Consider the following 20,218-nt stretch of genomic DNA (forward strand, 5'->3'; position numbering starts at 1 on the left):
CGGGGGCGGGGGGTGGGCGGGGCCGGGCGCTGCCGCGGAGCCTCCCGGGCCGCCGCGATCATGTCGGACCAGGCGCTCAAAGTTCCTGAGGAGATGTTCAGGGAGGTCAAGTATTACGCGGTGGGCGACATCGACCCGCAGGTACCGCGCCCGCTCCTGCCGCGGCCTCCTCCCGCGTCCGCGTCCCCGTCCCCGTCCGTCCCCGTTCCCGTCCCCGTCCCCGCTCCTGTCGCGGGCGCGCGCCGGGCGCAGAGCGTCGGGTCCGCCGAGGCCGCCGGCCTGACTGCGCGGAGGGCAGAGGCGATCGCGGGGTGGGCGCGGGAGGCCGGGGCACAGGGGAGTGCGGGAGGGAGGGCGGCCAGGGCGGCGGGGGCTCTGTGCCTCGGTCCCTAGTGCGTGCCCTGAGCCCCCGGCCTGCGGCCCTGGGGTCGCCGCCCCCCACCCAACGGGCCCCCTCGCTCTCGGCTCCTTTGCTGAGCTGGACTGGCGCCGGGTCGCGTCTCCCCCTTCCCCGCGCCGGGCGTCTGGGCTCCCGGGAGAGCGGCTCTGAGGGCGGACGAGGGGCGCCGGAATCCCCAGCCAGGGCAGCTCGCGCGGGGTCCCCAGGCTCTCTCGGCCGGCGGGGACCGTGGCCGTGCCCCGCCGTGGCCGCCTCCGCCACCCGGGCAGCTGCCGTCCTGTGCGGGGCTGAGGAGCGCTCCTTTCCAACCTGTGTCCCTGCACGTGGGGGCTGGCATTCGTCTTCCTTGATTTTTCCAGTTGGACGGTTAATTTTACGGTACCCTGGTAACACCATCCCATTACACATTTAATTTTGTGTAGTTTGGGCTCACGCCAAAGGATATTGTGGGTTTTCCTTAGTATTCCTATAATAATACATCTGTTTGATGTCACACAGTTATCAGTCCGTGGTAGGAATGCATCTTAGTTGAATATCCTCTTCAGGTTAATCTTCAAAATATTTCCTTCTCAAAAGTTTAACTGTACGATTATGTTGCCTTGGATGTGACATCAGTGGCTCCCACCTTGGAGGATGGGGATGCCCAGTGATCAGATTAGGCCTGGAAGGGCGGAGACTCATATTTAGCAGATAAACTTGGATGGTGTAGAAGGAATTGCTGATCTTGGCCTTTTTGAGGTTCGTCCTTGTATCTTAGTAACAACTTTTTTGGATCCTTTTTGCTCTGTAACTTTAGGGTAAAGAGACTTCAAGGCCGGGCGTGGTGGCTTACGCCTGTAAGCCGAGCACTTTGGGAGGCCAAGGCGGGTGGATCACCTGAGGCCAGGAGTTCAAGACCAGCCTGGCCAACATGGTGAAACCTCGTCTCTACTAAAAATACAAAAATCAGCCGGGCGTGGTGGCGGGCGCCCGTAGTCTCATCTACTCACGAGGCTGAGGCAGGAGAATTGCTGGAACCTGGGAGGTGGAGGTTGCAATGAGCTGAGACTGCGCCATTACACTCCAGCCCGGGCAACAACAGGGAGACTCTGTCCTCCCCCCCAAAAAAAGACTTATATCTTTGAATTTAAAGAGTGAAACGGTTGCTGAACACGGAGTGGTCAAAATGAGTGCCTCTAACAGCATGAGCTTTTTGGAGTATTGATGATGATTCCAGGACACCCCCCTTTTTTCTGTCCGCCATTTTTCTCCCCCTCCCTCCTTGCCTTCATGTTTCGTTTTAGGACTTTGGCTCTTACAGGGGAGTTGAGCCAAATGTTACTGAAAACCTGGAACAAGTTGAACTGGAACCATATTTACTCGACTATGAATGAAATCTAAGTGCTTAAAAATGTCCTTGGCAAACCGCTTTCATCTGAAACAGTATATTTTCTGAAAAGTTTCGAGCCTGGACATCTGATTCTCTGACTCTTGTGATTGTGAATTATGAGTTCGTATATTGACCATCTAGTATGAGGCAGGCATGGATTAGGTGCCAGGTATAATACAGAGGTGAAGAGGGCGTGGTACCTGCCCTTGAGCGCCCCTCGTTGGTGGGGAAGGGAGCACACATCACAGTACAAGGTGTAGCAGATTTCTCCACTGGGGTGCAGAGTAGACACCACTGAAATGTCATTTCAGTTGGGTTTTGAGATAAGCAGAAGTTAAGAACACGAAGGAAGATTTTCATGTGGAGCTATGTGCTGAGGAATGAGGCATTTGTGCGTTTGGGATACATCAGGATGATGACTATCTGGAGCAGAGTGACTTGAGATAAATCTATTAAGATATTCAGTAGTGTGGAGATTGAGGAGAAGCTATTGGTTTTGGCATCCTCAAAGTTCGTGAAAACCGAGTCAAGTGTTTTTGGTAGAGTGTTGGTGGAAGGGGCTGGATTGCAGGGAGTTGAAGAGTGAATGGAAACTGAGAACAGAAAGGTTAGACTCTTCAGGAAATTTGTCCTGAGAAGAAAATAGAGAAGGTGCCTGAGGAAGAGAGGGCTGGGGAGGGATCTGTGTTGCATCACAAGCGCGTGGAAGGATGTGGGCAATTTCACTGTTTACAGGTGGAGGGAACATAGCTATGGACAGGGAGACTCATGAAGAAGGCAGTAGGATCAGAAACAGACTGGAGGATAGGAAAAGGAGGGGTGTCTTTTCTGAAGTCCAGTCGAATGAATGAGTGAAGCTGAAAATGCTTAGAGGTCAAAGGAAGGAAGAAAGGTTAAAGTGGCCCATGGCCAGCGACCGTTGTTTTTTCACTTATTAAATATTGAGCCTCTTCTCTAGTTCATATCTATTAGTGGTCAGTAAAGTATTCTGAAAAGGTTGTCTAGCTTGTGGGTCACTTTATTTTTTTTTTTTTCGAGGTTGGAGCAAAAGTTTAATAAGTGAAAAAGAAAGCTCTCTGCTGCAGAGAGGGGACCTGGAAGAGGGTGTTGCCCTTGTGGCACTTGAGCTTTGTGGGCACCATGTCACTTTGACAGTTGGTGTGCAGTGTCAGACACTTCCCACCTCTTCTGAAGCGTTTGACCGTCGACCATTCCTTAACCCTCACTTCCTTGGCTTCTGCTGATGCTCGTCTCCTGTGACACTGCACTTTCCTACCTGTCCCTGAAGTATCAGTTGCTGTGTCTGCTCTCTAGCTCACCTGCCACTCTGCACTGCGACCACCTTCACGCTCATGGCTGTGGCTCCTGTCTGTGTAATATGCTGATGACTTTCTGTCAGGGAGATCCACATCTTTTCCTAGCTGCAACTGGATACCTCTTGCCAGATATTACACATAGCCCCTCAAAAATGGCATGCCCAAACTAAAACACGTCCTTGCGTCCCCCACCTGCCGGCCTTCTAATGTGTTCCTCAGTGAGTGGTACTTACCACCATTTCAGTATGGACATTGCTCTTGTGCTTATACCCCTTCCAGACACCAAGGCTTGCCGATTCTCTCACATCTTCCTCCTTTCTGCCCCTCATGACATCGCTTTAGTGGATGCTTCTTTCACCTGGCTTATTGCACTTGTTTCTTAACGGGCCTCTTTTCTTTAGTCACCCAGCAACCAAACCCAGCCAGCCCACCCAATCCATTCTTTTCACATGGACAGTCATCTTTGTATGAAATCTGTGCTACTTTTCCTGTGTGAAATCCTTCAGTGGCCCTGCATATACCCCAGAATGAAGCACAGACTTTTTTGTGTGGTGTGTAAGAAAGCCTATTTATGGTCTGCTCTGTATTCACCTGTTCAGTGCCTTCAACACTGCTCCCTCTTTCTTGATGTATAGATTTTTGCCTGACACCCAGACAATCACGAGGGTTCTGCTCACATATCTCCTTTTGCAGAATCTTTCCCTAATTGTGGTGAAACTCCACATTCCCCAGCCTTTAAGTTGGAAGCTCAGGAGCGCCATGTGCGTGGCCCCACCGCAGCAGTGATTGTGCTGTCTCCTGGTTTGTCCAGCCCATCTGTCTTGAGGACAGACCATGTCCAGTACTTGAGTCACAATAGCCTCCGTTAGTTGGTCGGTGAATCATGATTTGCTGCTTTTGATTGTCCCCGGAAGTTTCATTGGCATATTATTCAGAGTAAAAGGCTGTTAATTTTTATGTGGGGAATATGGTGTGTTTTTATTAAAATTGCTTTATGCCCAATAATTATTTCTGTAATTCAAGAGTGCAGTACAGTATTGCCCGTTTTAATTTGTGTGGGTTTTCTTGTTTTTTAGGTTATTCAGCTTCTCAAGGCTGGAAAAGCAAAGGAGGTTTCCTACAATGCACTAGCCTCACACATAATCTCAGAGGATGGGGACAATCCAGAGGTGGGAGAAGCTCGGGAAGTCTTTGACTTACCTGTTGTAAAGGTCAGTAGTAAATAGAATTTGTTTTATATCTTTTCCTCATGTATCTTGCAGGCAGTACCTTGAAGTTTCAATATAGGTCTTTTCAGTATCTTTGCTAAAGTCCTGTTTTATTTTATTTTTATTTTTTATTTTTTTATTTATTTACTTTTTTGAGCTGGAATCTTGCTCTGTTGCCCAGGCTGGAGTGCAGTGGTGCAATCTTGGCTCACTGCAACCTCTGCCTTCCGGGTTCAAGTGATTCTCGTGCCTCAGCCTCCCGGGTAGCTGGGATTACAAGTGCCTGCCACCATACCTGGCTAATTTTTGTGTTCTTAGTAGAGACAGGGTTTCACCATGTTGGTCCAGGCTTGTCTTGAATTCCTGACCTCAGGTGATCCACCTGCCTCAGCCTCCCAAAGTGCTGGGGTTACAGGCATTGCCACCATGCCTGGCCCTGAAGTCCTGTTTTATGTGGAAAGTTGCCACATAACTGTGGACATCTTTAACATCTGAGTAACTTCCCTTAGCTTCAGGCCCTTTCAGCTAAAGCAAGGTAGAGCATGGTTTCTGTATGTCATAAGTAATCCTAGGTCATCCTTTATGCTTGCTACAGAACTCGTCCCATGTTACCACTGCCTGGAAGTTTTCTGAGCCAAGGAAACCTGTCATGGGAAACAGATCTGATGCCTTGAATCAAATGGGTGTTTGAATTATCGTAAGAGTGTATTTCATTCCAAAAGCAGGCTAAGGCCTGTCAGGAGGTAACTCTTAGGACAGGATTACTTTCCATCCCCACTGTGGCAAGTTGTCCTCATTTTCAGTTAGCTGAACAACTATGTTGTTGAACTCTTTTCTGACAAGAGTCACAATGACCTTTAGTCACACTGTCTACCCAGTGGTCATCTGGGATGTATCTAGCTTGACCTATGGGTAATTTGTTGCAGAAAATGGGGGATTCAGCTGGTGGAAGAATTGTTCAGATTTTGTTTATCCACCTACTGTATTATGTTATAGCTAATAAGTTAGTTGACGTCTGTTAAAATGTATGTTTTAAAAATTTGTTAAATTTTGTAATTCCAATGCTTCAATTTTGCTTCAGATCTTCTCTATTAAGTATTTGTTTTAAAATAGTTCTATACCACTACCATTTTTTCCCTTTTCATGTTATTAAATGTTTTGCCTTAAAAAGAAATCAGTATGAAAGTTACCATGGTTTAACAATAACAGTGTTAGGAATTAAGAAAGATTGCCAGCCTGGTGCAGTGGGACTCACCTGTAGTCCCAGCTACTTAGGAGGCTGAGGTGGAAGGATTGTTTGAGGCCAGGAGTTCAAGGCTGCCATGCACTGTGATCACACCTGTGAATAGCTACCGTACTCCAGTCTGGGTAACACAGTGAGACACCATCTCTTAAACAAAAAGGAAAAGGGAAAAAAAAATAGAAAGATTGCCATTAAGTCAAATTGCGGGGCCAGAGAAGCCGCCTGGCTGTTGGGAAGTGGTGACCTCCCTAGTACCCAGGGTCGGAAACTGCCTTGTAGTTTTACAAACTCGAGTTTCTTTTCTTTTCCTTTCCTTTCCTTGCCTTGCCTTTCCTTTTTCCTTTCCTTCCCCTTCCCTGATGGTATCTCACTCTGTCACCCAGTCTGGAGTGCCATGGTGCGATCTCTGTTCACTGCTCACTGTTAAAGTGATTCTCGTGACACAGCCTCCTGCGTAGCTGGGATTACTGACGTGCGACACCACGCCCGGCTAATTTTTGTATTTTTATTAAAGACGAGGTTTCACCATGTTGGCCAGGCTGGTCTTGAACTCCTGACCTTAAGTGATCTGCCTGCCTCAGCCTCCCAAAGTGCTGGGATTACAGGCGTGAGCCACCGCGCCCGGCCACAAACTCGAATTTCAGAAATAAATCTGAAAGTGGATCTGTCTCAAGACAAGCTGTTTATAAACCATACTTGAGACTGCTGTAGAAGTCAGAATGACTATGAATTTGTGGTGGTAATGGTCACGTCCACGCACTAATGGGCCCGGTTCAGTGTGGCCCACTCAGACTCGCCGTGGGTGCAGACTCCCTTGTGGAGACTGAGTATCAGCAGGTTTCCTGGTTCGTTTACCCAGTGCCCCTTTGTGTGACTTACCGCAGGGATGAGGTCCTGAGCTGGGGCACCCTCTTCTTTGGAACATGTTTTTGTTCCTGGCTTGCTTCCTTGTACTGCTGTAGGAACAGTATCTGTCCCTTCCTTCCCCTTCCTACAAGCTTTCTTTCTCTCAGACAATAGCCTGGAGCTATTGTCTCATTAAAGTGACTTTGCATATCTTATGCAGATTTTATGTGAAAGGGTAATCTTCCTAACACATCCTTGGGGCCTAGGTGATTATTGCCAGGCCAACTACCAGAGGTAGTTCTTAAACCTGCCTGACCCTAAACCCCCTTTTTGTAATAAATACTTTGTAGCACGCCCCTCATTATCCAGAAATGAATTGATACGTAAGCCAACCTTTAAAATATGTATATATAAACTGAAATTTGTTGCCTAAACTGAAATGTGAAGGCGAAATAAAAGGAAAGTAAATAATAAATATATATTTCAATGTGTAAACACTTGGGCATGGCTTTTGCTATATGTAGAGTCACTGCCTGTAGCTGCTGCAATTGCAGAATGATCTCATACCCCACAGTGGGGTTGCCACTGTGAGGTGACATTTCAGAATGGTGATCAATTCCTGCAAAGTTCTGAGCTAAACAAAGCAGTCTTCCTTCATTTTACACAGTATTCATATTCCTGGGAAAGTCAGTATATAAGGCTAAGTAGAAATACCCATTACTTGTACAATTAACAGTTAGCTTCTAGGATTATCATCATTTTGCCAAGGTAGTTTACTGTATTCAAACCCAACTTTTTCCCCCTCTGGCTATAGTATTTTAAAATGAGTGACAGACATATTTCATCTGTACCCAGTAACATTCCAGCCTGCTTGTAATTTGTGGCAGCACCTGTATTGTCCAGGGACTATTGTGTTACATTACAAGGTGATAGAGTATTTCAGAGCTGATCCAACAGTTTGCCTTCACTCTAAGATATTTCAAGTAGATCCTGATATTCTTAGTTTGAACCTATGGGCCTGTCTTATTTTGGATCCTGCTGCTAATAGTTGAGTCTGAATTCATATGACTGAAGGCTGAGACCTGGTTCCCTAGAGGCATATCTGTTGGCCTTTACCTTGATAGGAAGTTTGACAATGCATTTTAAAAATAAGGCATCTTTATACACAGTGGCAGTTTATCTATCATTTACATATTTGAATCTTATAAATGTTTAAAACTTCTTTCTTTGGGCACCAAAACTTTTTAAATTATTTTTTTAATTGAGATATTTTTCTCAGTGGCCTTTGGGTATCATTGGAAATGTTAATTTTGCTGACTTGTAGTGGGCTTATTTAATTTAATTTTTTTTTTTTGAGACAGAATCTCCCAGGTTGGAGTGCAATGGTGTGATCTCAACTCACTGCAACCTCTGCCTCGGGGTTCAAGCGATTCTCCTCTCTCAGCCTCTCAAGTAGCTGGGATTAGGGGCGCACACTACCATGCCTGGCTAATTTTTGTATTTTTAGCAGAGACAGTGTTTCACCATGTTGGCCAGGCTGGTCTCAGACCTCTCACCAAGGCCCGCCTTGGCCTCCCAAAGTGCTGAGATTATAGGCATGAGCCACTGCGCTCAACTGGCTTATTTTTATATATTGTTCTTTGCCTTTAGGATAAATAGTTCCTTATTACTTTGCTTTTATAGTTCTCCATTTCTGCTTTATACTGTGGCCTACATCCTAATTTTGCATTATTTTATCTAAACTTATCTAAAGTAGGGCCTCAGTGATTCTACTCTGCCTGGATGGGACTTTATGATAGCCAGCAGTCTTTAAACTGGGATATCCTACCCAAGCTCCCTGGAGGGAGATTTTCAGCATGTATGCTGCGTGGATGGTTGTAAGGTAATAGATAACATTTCCGACTGGCCCTTCCTAAAGCTGCCTGAGAACACGCCTGTGGTCACAGGGGCCCCTCCCACTTTACATGGAAGAATCAAACCTTCACCCATCCTAATCTTATAGTGCATTGCCCCAGGCTCTGAAAATTCTCGCGGACAGCCGACGGAAGGACAACTGGAAAGATTGGTTTTAGGGACTCTGCCCTTAGTGCTCAGTCATGGCATCATGAGCAGAGAGGGGTTTCTGGGTGTCGCTGTTGAGAGGAGAGCTTGGTCCACATGAAGGTGTTCTGAATCCAGAAGTGTCAAGACCAATACAGATTCCTGATGCTGGCCCATTTTAAATATAACTGGGATTTTCTAGGACTATCAAAATGTGAAGATATGTTGGATAAGGCACATAGATAGAAAATTAAGTGCCTTCTTTCAGATTTCAGATAACTAATCCAATAACTTACTTAAAACCTTTGGTAAATGTCAAATCATCATGAAATAATTATCCCAGGCACAGTGGCCAATCTTTATTTTATTTTATAAAATGTTTAATATTCCTCTTCTCACAGAAAATGCGCTTATTTAGAGTTATGCTGAAAACTTGTAGATGTCATCTAAAACATGATAAGGGAGGCGTTTCATTGTCGGAAATTTATTTAAGGTGTACATGACAAAAATGGCTTGAAGATTATTAGCTTGGAATATGAGTTGCAAGAGACCAAAGACTTCCTTTCTCTTTTTCATTGTTACATCCCCAGCGCCTTGCACCATTTCTGCGTAAAGTAGATTCTCAATAAATATTTGATGAATGAATTGATGGGTAGGTAATGAGTGTATATATGTATGTTTCAGTTGGCTGAAGTTTCTAGAAGTCAGCTGCCTTCCAGAATGTAGTAATGGGGGCATTACTACATTTTCAGATAGTAATTTTGTGAAGTAGAGCTATCAGGATAATGACTTGTGTAATTATAAAAATTAAACATAGAAACAGGATAATTTTCAAAATATAAATTACCCAGAAAGGTAGTAATTAATCTGTTTTATAATTAATCTCAGTTTTAGAATTTATAAAAAAGATTTTCAGGGAGTTAGAAATAATTTTTATGGCTTACAAACATTGTATCTCCTTGACTTCACTGAAACAAACAAACACCTCATGAATGTAGACTTGATTGAATTTGGGATTCAAGGAGGGAGCATATGAGGGGCTGACTGTGCCCTGGATGAGGTGGCGGCGGTGGTGAGGCAGGATGGGTGGCCGCTCCCCTGCCCTAATCGTGGGGGCAGCAGTAATAAGTGTGTAAACCTGGAACTTAAATGTTTATACATAATTTTTAAAAAAATATGGTAGTGCTTCATTCTATAATTGGATTTTTCATCTTGGGTATTAGTAACTAATCTTTGACTATAATATTTCTATTTGAATATTCATACTTGTAATCTGGATGTTTTAAAATAGGTTGTAACAGAGAATTTTGATTACTAAGAACAACACTAGTAAAATAGTATCATGCCGCTTGTAAATTGAGAATACTTTTTTATTTAATCTTTTCTTTTTCAGCCTTCGTGGGTGATTCTGTCCGTTCAGTGTGGAGCTCTTCTGCCGTATCCTTTTTTTTTAGTGGGGGAGGAGGGAAAGGGGAACTCTGGGTTTAAGACTGAAAGAAATGATAGTTAACAGAGTGAAAAGTGGATTCATTCGTTAGGATAGATTGTTTTGTCTACATCTTATATTCCTACTATTTTCCATCCTGTTCCAAATTTTGTGTACCTGATCCTTGTCATTACTCATGTTAAAAGGGGGCTTAGCTGTGCCAAGTAGTTCTAGGCCAGGAGCTGGAGGCAGGAGCTCTGGTGCTCTTCAGCTTTTGTGGTGCTAGCTAGATGAGGAATATTTCTAAAATTCTAAGTCTTATTTGAATTGTTTGAAGAGTAAATTGGGGAAGAGAAATGAGAAGAAAATTTATAACATGCATTGTTAATCCTTTTAATTGCATTGGGTAGAAGGATTATTGATTCGGTGCACATGTGTTGTGGGTTGAGTATTGAAAATAGAGTGATGAAGAAGACCATTTCTGCCCTCAGGGAGCTTCCTTGCTTGCATTGTTCCTTCATGGAGCATTAATGGAAGTGCCCCTGCCCTGGCACTGTGTCAGGGGCCAGAAATGATGCATTCTACAGGCCTCCTGTTTATTCTCCTAGGCCTGGTGGCTCCCTTTTCATCCTAAAAGGATGATGCTTCATGGGACTGTTATTTCAAGTGTAACTTGTTTGTGGAAATCATATCTTTTGCAAGTACCTGATACCATACAGTTGCTAAAATTTTAGACCTGGCAAGAGATTATGTCATGTGCTCTATTTTATCTTGCAGCTATGCCAGGCAGTTCCCTTGAACGCACTTATTACCCATTGAGTCAATGCAGATGGAAGGAAACTTATCATGAAATATTTATAGCGAAATAGAGGAAACATTCCTCTACAAGCAGTTCTTCTTGGAGGATGTGTAGAACTTTAGCAACTCCAACTCAGAAGTTCTAATATTTTCTTGTACGTAGCCTAAAGAGTTGGAGGAAATTAGTTCCTGTTTTTATTTTGTTGTTATTTATTACTTTTATAAGACGTGAAAAAGACTGGGAATAGAGCTAAGAGGCTGGTTTTGCTGTTCTACGTCATTTATTCTCTATACAAGACTCCTTAAGAAGCTGAGTTCTTTTTTTTTTTTTTTTTTTTTTTGAGACAGTCTCGCTCTGTCGCCCAGGCTGGAGTCCTGTGGCATGGCCTCGGCTCACTGTAACCTCTGCCTCCCAGGTTCAAGCAATTCTCCTGCGTAACTGAGACTACAGGCATACGCCACCATGCCCAGCTAGTTTTTGTATTTTTAGTAGAGACGGGGTTTCACCATGTTGGCCAGGATGGTCTCAATCTCTAGACCTTGTGGTCCGCCCGCCTCGGCCGCCCAAAGTGCTGGGATTACAGGCGTGAGCCACCGCGCCTGGCCACTGGGATCTTCTTTGAGCTCTTACTTGCCCATCCGTAAGAACAAAAATTGTACCACTGTGCTCTAGCCTAGGCGACAAAAGCAAGACTCCATCTCAAAAACAAACAAACAAGGGAGCCCGGGAGACTCACTGGTAGACAGTGCGCCCTGAGATTTGCCTTTGTTAATATTTCCCAAAGTCTTTGGAAGTAGAAAATCTGTGAGCTTAGTCAGGTTGGAAGGTGGAAACAGATCTTGGGTAATAGGGCTGAAGATATCACTGCAGTCTACAGAGTTTTTTTTGCAGCCAGGGAAGTCTCAAATGTGTATAAGATTCATCTGTGTATGATTTTGGAATCGAATTTTTAGATTCTATTTAAATTTGGAATCGAATTTTTAAACTGATATTTTTCTTGATTCACCTATCTCAATCAGTGTATTTTTCTCCTATAGGGAAAGAGAAGCAATACTTTAACCCATTTTGAATTCTGCACACTCCAGATTATTCAAAAAAAGTCATTGTTTGCTCTGAATAGCCTGTGAATTACAGGCATGTAGAGATCATGACTGCCTTGTGTCTTGTTAAATTTGCAGTGTGTGATGTGTAGTAAGTGCTTATTAATCATTTTGAATGAATTTTCAAGATCAGCTTTAGAAATAGGAAGGATCTTTGGAATCATATATTCCAACTTTTGTTTCAAAAAAGGGGAAATTGAAGCTCGCAGTTGTCTTGCCTAAGTTCACAAAGTTAGCAGAGATAATAAAACTAGAGTTCAGTCAAGCCCTTATGAAGGATTCTTCCTACTGTGCAACAGAAGCAGTCACAACGTTTCGTTCTAAAAGAAGCAAGACATTTTAATTTTGCTTTTAAAATAACTGCTGTGCCATTTGTGTGTATGTGTATATGCATGTGTGTGTTTATATGTGTGTATAGTTAGCTAGCTATCAGAGATCAAAGGGCTTCCCCGTCTGAGTGTATTTTGCCCATTTGATTTATGATATAAGTGGAGAGATTGGATTTCAAAATGTATTTTACGGAAAAGCACTCAGTTCTTTCTGTGCCACCCACTGCTCTCTATTCCACTCTGCCCTCTACTCTTCTTTGTCTATCTTAAGTCTGTCTCTTTCTTAAATGGACTGAGTGGGGACAGAGTGGGTGGGTAATGTCTGTTAGTGAAGTACAGGTTGCACTAATCTTATTTCATTGTAATCTTAATAACTATAAAACAGAGTAAATGGTTTTTCTCCAGAATCATGTCAGATTTTTTTTGGAATCACTGCCTGCCTTTCTCAGGTAAGCATGGTTACAGTTAGTCTTGAGTTATTTATATATGACACTTCTGAGTTTTTGTATGCGGATTTATGACCTGTTAACCAGTTTTAGAGAAGCTATTTCCTAAACTGACTGTATATTTAATATGAACTCATGACACTTAAAATTAGTTAAATATTTGTGCTTGCTTTTAAGATACAAAGTTTTTAATGAGTGAAAATATTCTTTATACTTAAAAAAAACAAAGATTTAAAACTTGAATATGAAAAAATATTAAAATGAAATTAAAAGATGACAAGGAAAATTCAGTTAGAAATACAGGCAAAGAATTTTCTTAATAAATAAAGGGATCATACAGATCAATAAGAATAAAAAAGACCTTAGCAGATAAGGCAGAGAAATGAATTTAGAATCTATAAAGAGGAATTACTAATAATAAGTGTAACAAAACATTTGATGCACTTTATAATCAAAGACATGAACATTTTAATAGCAATGAGATAAGCGTTTTTGCTCATCGAATTTGTAACAGTGTGTTCAGTGTTGGTGGAGATGCTGAGGACAGACTCCTGCTTCCTGCTGCCAGGAATGGGAGTCAGCACAGCAGCTTCCTAGGAAAGGGGAGCAGTGTCGAGCCTTAAAATACTCATTTCATTTTCACCTGGATTTCTTTTGTGTTTAGAAACTTATCCCAAGTCGGCCGGGCGTGGTTGCTCACGCCTATAATCCCAGCACTTTGGGAGGCGGAGGCGGGTAAATCACCTGAGGTCAGGGGTTTGAAACCAGCCTGGCCAACGTGGCGAAACGCCGTCTGTACTAAAAATACAAAATTAGCTGGGTGTGGTGGCGCACACCTGTAATCCCAGCTACTTGGGAGGCTGAGGCAGGAGAATTACTTGAACCTGAGGCGGAGATTGTGGTGAGCCGAATTTGCACTGTTGCACTCCAGCCTGGGTAACAAGAGCAAAACTCCGTCTCAAAAAAAAAAAAAGAAAGAAAAAGAAACTTATCCCAAGTCGATAGAAGGAAGGACAGACTGACACGTAAAGGTGCTCACATTTATTGATAAGCATTATTTATAAGATGGTAAAATTGGAAACAATCAGATCATCCACTATTCGGGAATGTTTAAGAAATCTATTGTATATACTTACACAGTAGTCTAGCTGCTTAGCCATTTTTGAATTCTGTTTACGAAAACATATGAAGACATGGGAAACGTTTTAAATGACAAAAACAGGCCATAGCCTAGGTATGTACAGTATTACACCAACCAAATACATGAGAGCTATCTGAAATGAACCAAAATGTTAACAGTGGTTAGTTCTGAGTATCTGAATATTTAATTTTTTTATTGTATTTTGTTTTTCTAACTCCCAGCTAAGAAAAACCTCAAATCATAATAAAAACTTTGAAAAAAATCAAATTGTTTAAAGTCGTTTTACGAATTACGTGGAGTAATTTGTTTAAAATTGGTAGTCCTTAGGAAGGTAAAAGTGCCCTGTAGGATGTCCCATCTCGTTTGACCTGACAGTCCTCATCCCAGGCTGTCATTTTGGTGCTCATACGTGATACTTTTGAGAAAGTATTTAGTCATCTTTCTCTATGCACACCTTTGAGAAAAGGGCACATTCAAGTTATTAGGTGAGATGGAAAGAAATTTGGTTATAATCTTGTTTTTCCTTATGCCTTTGTGATAGAGGATTATGGAGCTGGGTAGTATTTGGTTTAGCATTGTTAGGTTGGCCAGACTCAACAGTTAATACAAAGAATATCACCTGTCTGAAGCCTTCTTTCTGACTTGATCCCTCCTCTGTCCAAGTAATAGGTAAATTTATCTGTGGTTACTGTGTTTTTGTTTGTGTCTTTTATATTCTGGAAGTTCTCTAAAATCCTGTTTTTGTTTTTGTGACATTAATTTGATGGAGATCCTTCAAGTAGCAAAGTTGGCTTATTTTTTTTCTCTTTAACAGGAATTTTGTTGGTATTTATATTTTGCAATGTTTTTTCATATCTGTTATAAGTGTATGTTTACATGAATGATCTTTAAAGTTGGCTAAAATGAGAAAACCTTTTAAATGCTGGGTGCTGTGGTTACATGTAATTTTTATTGTTTTCCTCTACTTCTCTGTATGTTCCAAATTTACAATCAACGTATCAGAAAAGTTTTAAAAATGAAAACATTACTACTTATGTATAAACACAATGTACTTTGGCTAAAATGTGAATTTTTCATTTAATTTTATTTGCATCGGTTGGATTTCTGGGTTTCAGAGACTCAGAGCCGACTATCCAGAAATGATTCCAATTGAATGAGAAAGGGAGAGAGGACGAAGGGCCATGCTGAGTTTGGGACAGGGACAGGGAGTCCTATGGGCATTTTTCAGAGATGAAGGTCACAGTGACATGGGATTTTGAAGACTTGATTTGGTGAAATAAATAAGAAAATCAAAAGTATGTGAGTATAAGATGATTATAGGGTTTCAAATGAGGTAATTAGATATTGTTAAATATTAACTATGAGTTTAGCACCAGAGAATATTATTAGTCTTCCAAAGAACTGATAGTTATGTTTATCAGAGTTTATATTTGTAATAGATTGTTATATAATACATGTAATAAATTAGGTATAGTATAGACATACATACAGGATACATACATGACCACTCGGGGGGCACAGTATGACTGTATGAGCTTAGGAAGGATGGCATCAGTCTGGATTGTCAGGCAAGGGAAGCCTTGATAGAGAGGATGTAAGGTTTGAGTGGCCCTGAAAGAATGGACAGAATTGGAGGAAATGGGAAGGGAGGAGGGCATTCTGCGTAGAGCAAGGTGGAAGGAGAAGTCAGGAGTACACAGACGCTAGGTAAGAGGAGACTGGTGTCAGCCAAGGGTGTGCATTTGCATGTAGAAGAAAAAATGGTCAGGCGGGTAGATGGATAGAGACGATGGGAAAACAAGGTATATGAGTTTGAGCTGGCTAAAGTAGATAGCAGGATGCTTCATCACCCTTTTTTCCTCGTTATTTGATTTTGGGTTACAAATACTTTCCTCAGAAAATTTGGGAGACAAAAAGCAAACAAAATTAGAATCACTTGTGGTCATTGCAGGTAAAACTGATCCAGGAGCTCTGAGGATGACTTGCAGGGCAGGACAGAGGCTGGAGTTTTGACAAATGGAGATTGGATTCAGGGTAGCAGATACAACATGGGACTTAGCAACAGATGGGACTCGGCAGGTATTGGGGACGTGGGATGCTGTGGTGCAAAGAGTGAGAAGCCAGCGCTCACTGTATACCTTCCTGCGCCAGATCCCATGGTGGATGCCAAAGATTATGTCATTGTTTCAGTTGGGGAGCACCAGGAGAGTGGCAGCATCGCTGATGGAGCTGGGAAATAGGGAGGATCCTGATTGGCGAGGGGAGATGGTAACACTGGTTTGAAACACACTTTGGGCTGTTGATAAGATATGAAAGTGTAGGAACTTGGAGATCCTGTGGCATGAAGGAAATTCCCACAGAGCATGATAGAGAGAGGAACAGATAACTGGGAGTAGAGCCTTGGATAGCACGCATTGGTAGAGAGATTTGGGGAGAAAAAAAGAAGGAGTTTGAAAACAGATGATACTGGAGGAGTAGGATATTATTTTTAGAAGCCAAGATAAAGTCAGATTTAATCATTTTTATTTTCATTGCTGGGAAATAACAACAACCCAGGTAAAGATTTAGAGCATGAATTGGTAGAAGATAGTTGTACATAGGTGTGTGTGTACATAGGTCCTATTCTGTGACCCAGGAAGCGGAGGAAAAGGATGATAGAAAGTGATACGGGAGTATCACCTGGCTCAGTGAGCATCACACAGGCTGAGGGGTCTAAGTAGATCTTGAGTTCTCAGCTGAGAAGTCACCAGTGTAGTCCCTGTGGGAACAGGAGGATGGATATCCATAAAGAAACAACTGGGTGAGCAAACTGCTCAGAGAACATGAATATCTTGATTCTTTGCAGTGGAATAGTGTCATTCGATTGGGTGGTCTGGGAAGGGGCTCTGCTGGTGACAAACTGGGCAGAGGCCCTACTCACCCACTGTCAGATGAAAAGTCGAATTTTACCTTGGTGCTAAACTTACCAAGGGGAGTGGCTGGGTCAATGGTGGCCAAAAGTTTAATTTGTTAGCAAGATCTGTGACAGTATTTTATATCCTTTTAGCAAATTCAGTGGATAAGAAAAATTAGAATCCAGAATTAGCGTGATCTTTGTGGGCCACTTGCTTTACTTCCCGCAGTTCATCACTTAACATAAGGAACTGGAATCCCCAGTGTGTCATGGGGTAAAATAAAAGCATTTCTTTTAAGTTGAGAAAGATTGTTCAAATAGGGATGGGGAAGACTTTAATAGTCACTTCTATGAAGAAACCCTGGAAATTGTAGTTTAAGAAAAGTGCTTTGGGAGCACTAATATTTTGTGGTTGCTAAAAAATGTTATTTTGGTTTTAAGATATATTAACAAACATATGTACAGTGTGCAGCTAAGGGACTTTGATCCAACAAATCCTTGATGGGTACCTCCTTTGTGACAGGAGCAATGCAAAGGGGTACAAATTAATTAAGATGCGATTTCTCTCTCAGTAAACATACTGTCTATGAGGGTCAGACCTTGGGCAAATACGGTATGTTGCAACATATGCAAAAATGAAAGTGGGCCCCAGGTACAGAAACAGGAGGGAGTGCTCGCAGTGGTTAGTCCTCACTGATTGGAGACTGTCAGAGGGATCTGCACCTTTTCTGCACACTGGAACACCCATGCGCACACACGCTCACATGCACATGCCAGGCAGGACCCCAGCTTTACGAAAGGACTGTTTCTTGGTGGTTCTCAGTGACCTTCTGTCTTTTCCCCGTCAGGGTGTTGATACAAGCTGGAGCTCTTTGTTGGAGTCTTCCAGAGCTCTCCCAGGGAGAGGTAGGGAAGGGAGCTTGTCCAGCAGAAGTTGGGAAGCACAGAGATCATCTGCCTTCTTCTGACCCGGTATTGATGCAGGCTGAGGCCTCTGTTGTAATGTGCTGGGTAGGTTTTGGGGAATAGGTCAAGAGTGTAATGGAGAGCCTGGCCAGGTCATGATTTAAATCTAGAAGCCTAAAAAGTCCGTTCCATTCTGTATCTCAACAACAGTATTTCTTGACTGCCTACCCATGTGCCTTGCACTGTTCTAGGTACTGTGAAAGATCTCAGAGAAGTTGAGGACATCATGTAACACTCTTTAATAAGGAGTGTTAGAGTTCATAATCAAGACTGGACAAGGAGAAAATCCTGTAAGCTAGAATCAAGGATTGTCTTATTGGGGGTGGTGAGGCCTGAAGAAGGAAAAGGGAGAGTGTTCCTGATTGGTTTAAACAAAAGCTTTTATTCCTGGGGGCACAGACTTGAAATTCTCGTCCTCTGCTCCTGGTTGCTTTGGAGTATAGTTGGGAGGACAGATAAGCAAGCAGATAGTTGTAGAGTGTGAGAAGTATTTAGATTTCTGTCCAGCTTGCTGTGGGAGTACAGTGGTAATGCCACCTGAGCCGAGTCTTAGAGGAGGTCAGAGGGTGGGCACGGCGGGGCACAGGAAAGCGGAACGTGGTGAGGATGGCAGGTGCACGTGGGGGCAGTGCATGGGCAGGAGGAGGTGGTTAGGAGCCAGCCAGACAGGAAGGGCCTGGACACCACAGGGGAGCCTTTGGATTTTAGCCTTACAGCACTGAGGAGACATTATTAGCCAACATGATAACATTGGTATTTTGGAAAGATGGTTTTTTAAAAAGAAAAGCACTTTTCCCCAATTATAAAATTAATGCTTTTGAAAATTTGGAAAATACAGAAAAGTATAAAATGAAAATAAAATGTCCCCATAATCCTGTCACTAAGTAACTATTGTTAACATTTTGGTGTGGAAAGAGCATTCTTAATTATGCTGATGGAGATTCATTAAATGAGCTGGTGTGGATGTTCAAAGTCATTTAATCCAAACGTGCATCAGTGAAGAATCTGGGTCATGGAAGTTTTCCAAGTTGACATAAGCGAGTTATTGGAGGCATCGTATTAATTCCAGGTCTCCTCCATTCCTCCCTAGCTGATGTTCTTTCCACAGCAATCTACTGCACCCTGTTGAGGTCTACGCCTGTGACACAGGCCAAATAGGGTATAGGACTAGATTTACTGCAGTCAGTAAAATAAAATAATACTTAACTGAACATGTAGGCAAATCTTGGTATTAAAGGTATATCTAGATTGTTTTAATTTTTTTAATAAAGATTATATAATGACTCCTTGGATTAATCTGTATTATCATATAATTAAATCTCAACTCTCCAAATGCTGTAGGATATAAATGTTTTTGTGAAAGCCTCTAATAAAAATAACCTGGTCCAGTCTTCTGAAATGTGACGTTGACTTACTAAATTAACAAGATATAAAATAATGATTTGAAAAGTGATTTTTAGAAAGCTAACATGTTCTTGTTACTAGTTATAGAGTAGTGTGTAATACAAAATAATTTCTAGAAATGTTTGTAAAATTGATGAGAGTAGATGAAGAATGCTAGATTATTAGCAAGCTGCATACTGGCAGTTAAAAAGAGATTAATACGCTATTATCAGTACTTTTAAAACATTAACTTGAGACAAAGTTCAGGATTCTTCAACAGCTATAATCCTCAACTTACGATAAATTTATCCAGAAAAAAGTTACTTGGTTAAATGATTCTCTTAGAATTAATGCTTATAGTTTTATTTTTCTTAAATGTTCTTTTGCTTTTCAGACTCTAAAATTTCATTTTCTTAGAAATTGTTTTGACTTTCCCAGCAGTAACTGCCCTTAGAGAAGCACTATAGAACAGTGGAAAGTCCAGTCTGGAGTTAGACCTGGGTGTAGACAGACCTGGGTTTTAAAAGCCAGCTTTTCCAATTATTAGGTGTAATTTAGTGTGTTTCCTTATCCTTAAAATGGGGCGAATGATTCCTGTTTCACATGGCGGTTGGAAGGGTTAGCTGTATAGATAAAGCACTTGGCACAGTTCCTGGCACATAGTAGGCAGGCAATAAATGGTAGCTGTTTCTATTCTTACAGTGAAAGCCTGTTTGACCGCATAAGCCATTGTATCTGGAGTCGTTACTTCATCACTGAGCAAGCATAAGAATTATTCCTTTTATGCTTGCCTTCTTTCTTTCCTTTGTTAAGTAGTATTTACATTTTCCCCTGAACTTATAAGCCACCATACTTTTATCTTTATTTTTATTTTATTCATTTCATAATTAGTATTTGTTATCCATTAGCATAAAGGCATTCCTAAAATACGATTTTGATATTGCTGTTGTATTTAAACATTTTCAAAAGTGACACAAATGGAAGCTGGAATGGTGTACTAGTTCTTCCTGCTTTTTTCCCCTGACTGTTTTGTTATAGACTGAAATAATCCTCCATTCTGCTTTTGGAATGTGGATATAAATATTTTAAATTCATTTGGTGACAACGCAAAAATAAGTAATTATATATGTAAAACTATTATGATAGGAGTGAAGTTTTTGTTATAATAAGCAGATAGCTAAGAGCTTCTGTATTTTTTCTACAGATATTCTTAGGTTAATTTTATTAAGGGAGAAACAGAATTGTTGCAGTATATTACTAAAGTGAAAATATAGCCATGCACAGATTGAAATGTATGGTAAAAGCCTTCTTTC

At 41.9% G+C, this 20,218-nt stretch overlaps 1 protein-coding gene across 4 annotated transcripts in view; it reads left to right on the plus strand.

Moving 5' to 3' along the window:
- PAXIP1 (PAX interacting protein 1) overlaps positions 1–20,218 on the plus strand; it is a 60,080-nt gene that overhangs the window by 551 nt on the left and 39,311 nt on the right. Inside the window, exons 1-5 of one of the 4 annotated variants that reach the window (XM_017860587.1) lie at positions 20–141; positions 4,162–4,296; positions 9,816–9,859; positions 12,462–12,525; positions 17,405–17,567. In XM_017860587.1, the coding sequence (XP_017716076.1) occupies positions 12,467–12,525; positions 17,405–17,567 (222 nt within the window). In that variant the 5' untranslated portion in view covers positions 20–141; positions 4,162–4,296; positions 9,816–9,859; positions 12,462–12,466. Of the gene's footprint in view, positions 1–6; positions 142–4,161; positions 4,297–9,815; positions 9,860–12,461; positions 12,526–17,404; positions 17,568–20,218 lie in introns of those variants that run through there. The other 3 variants (XM_017860588.1, XM_017860584.1, XM_017860586.1) reach the window with 3 other exon arrangements.

Source organism: Rhinopithecus bieti, unplaced genomic scaffold (assembly GCF_001698545.2).
Source record: "Rhinopithecus bieti isolate Rb0 unplaced genomic scaffold, ASM169854v2 scaffold_50877, whole genome shotgun sequence".
In the NCBI taxonomy this organism is placed as follows: Eukaryota; Metazoa; Chordata; class Mammalia; order Primates; family Cercopithecidae; genus Rhinopithecus; species Rhinopithecus bieti.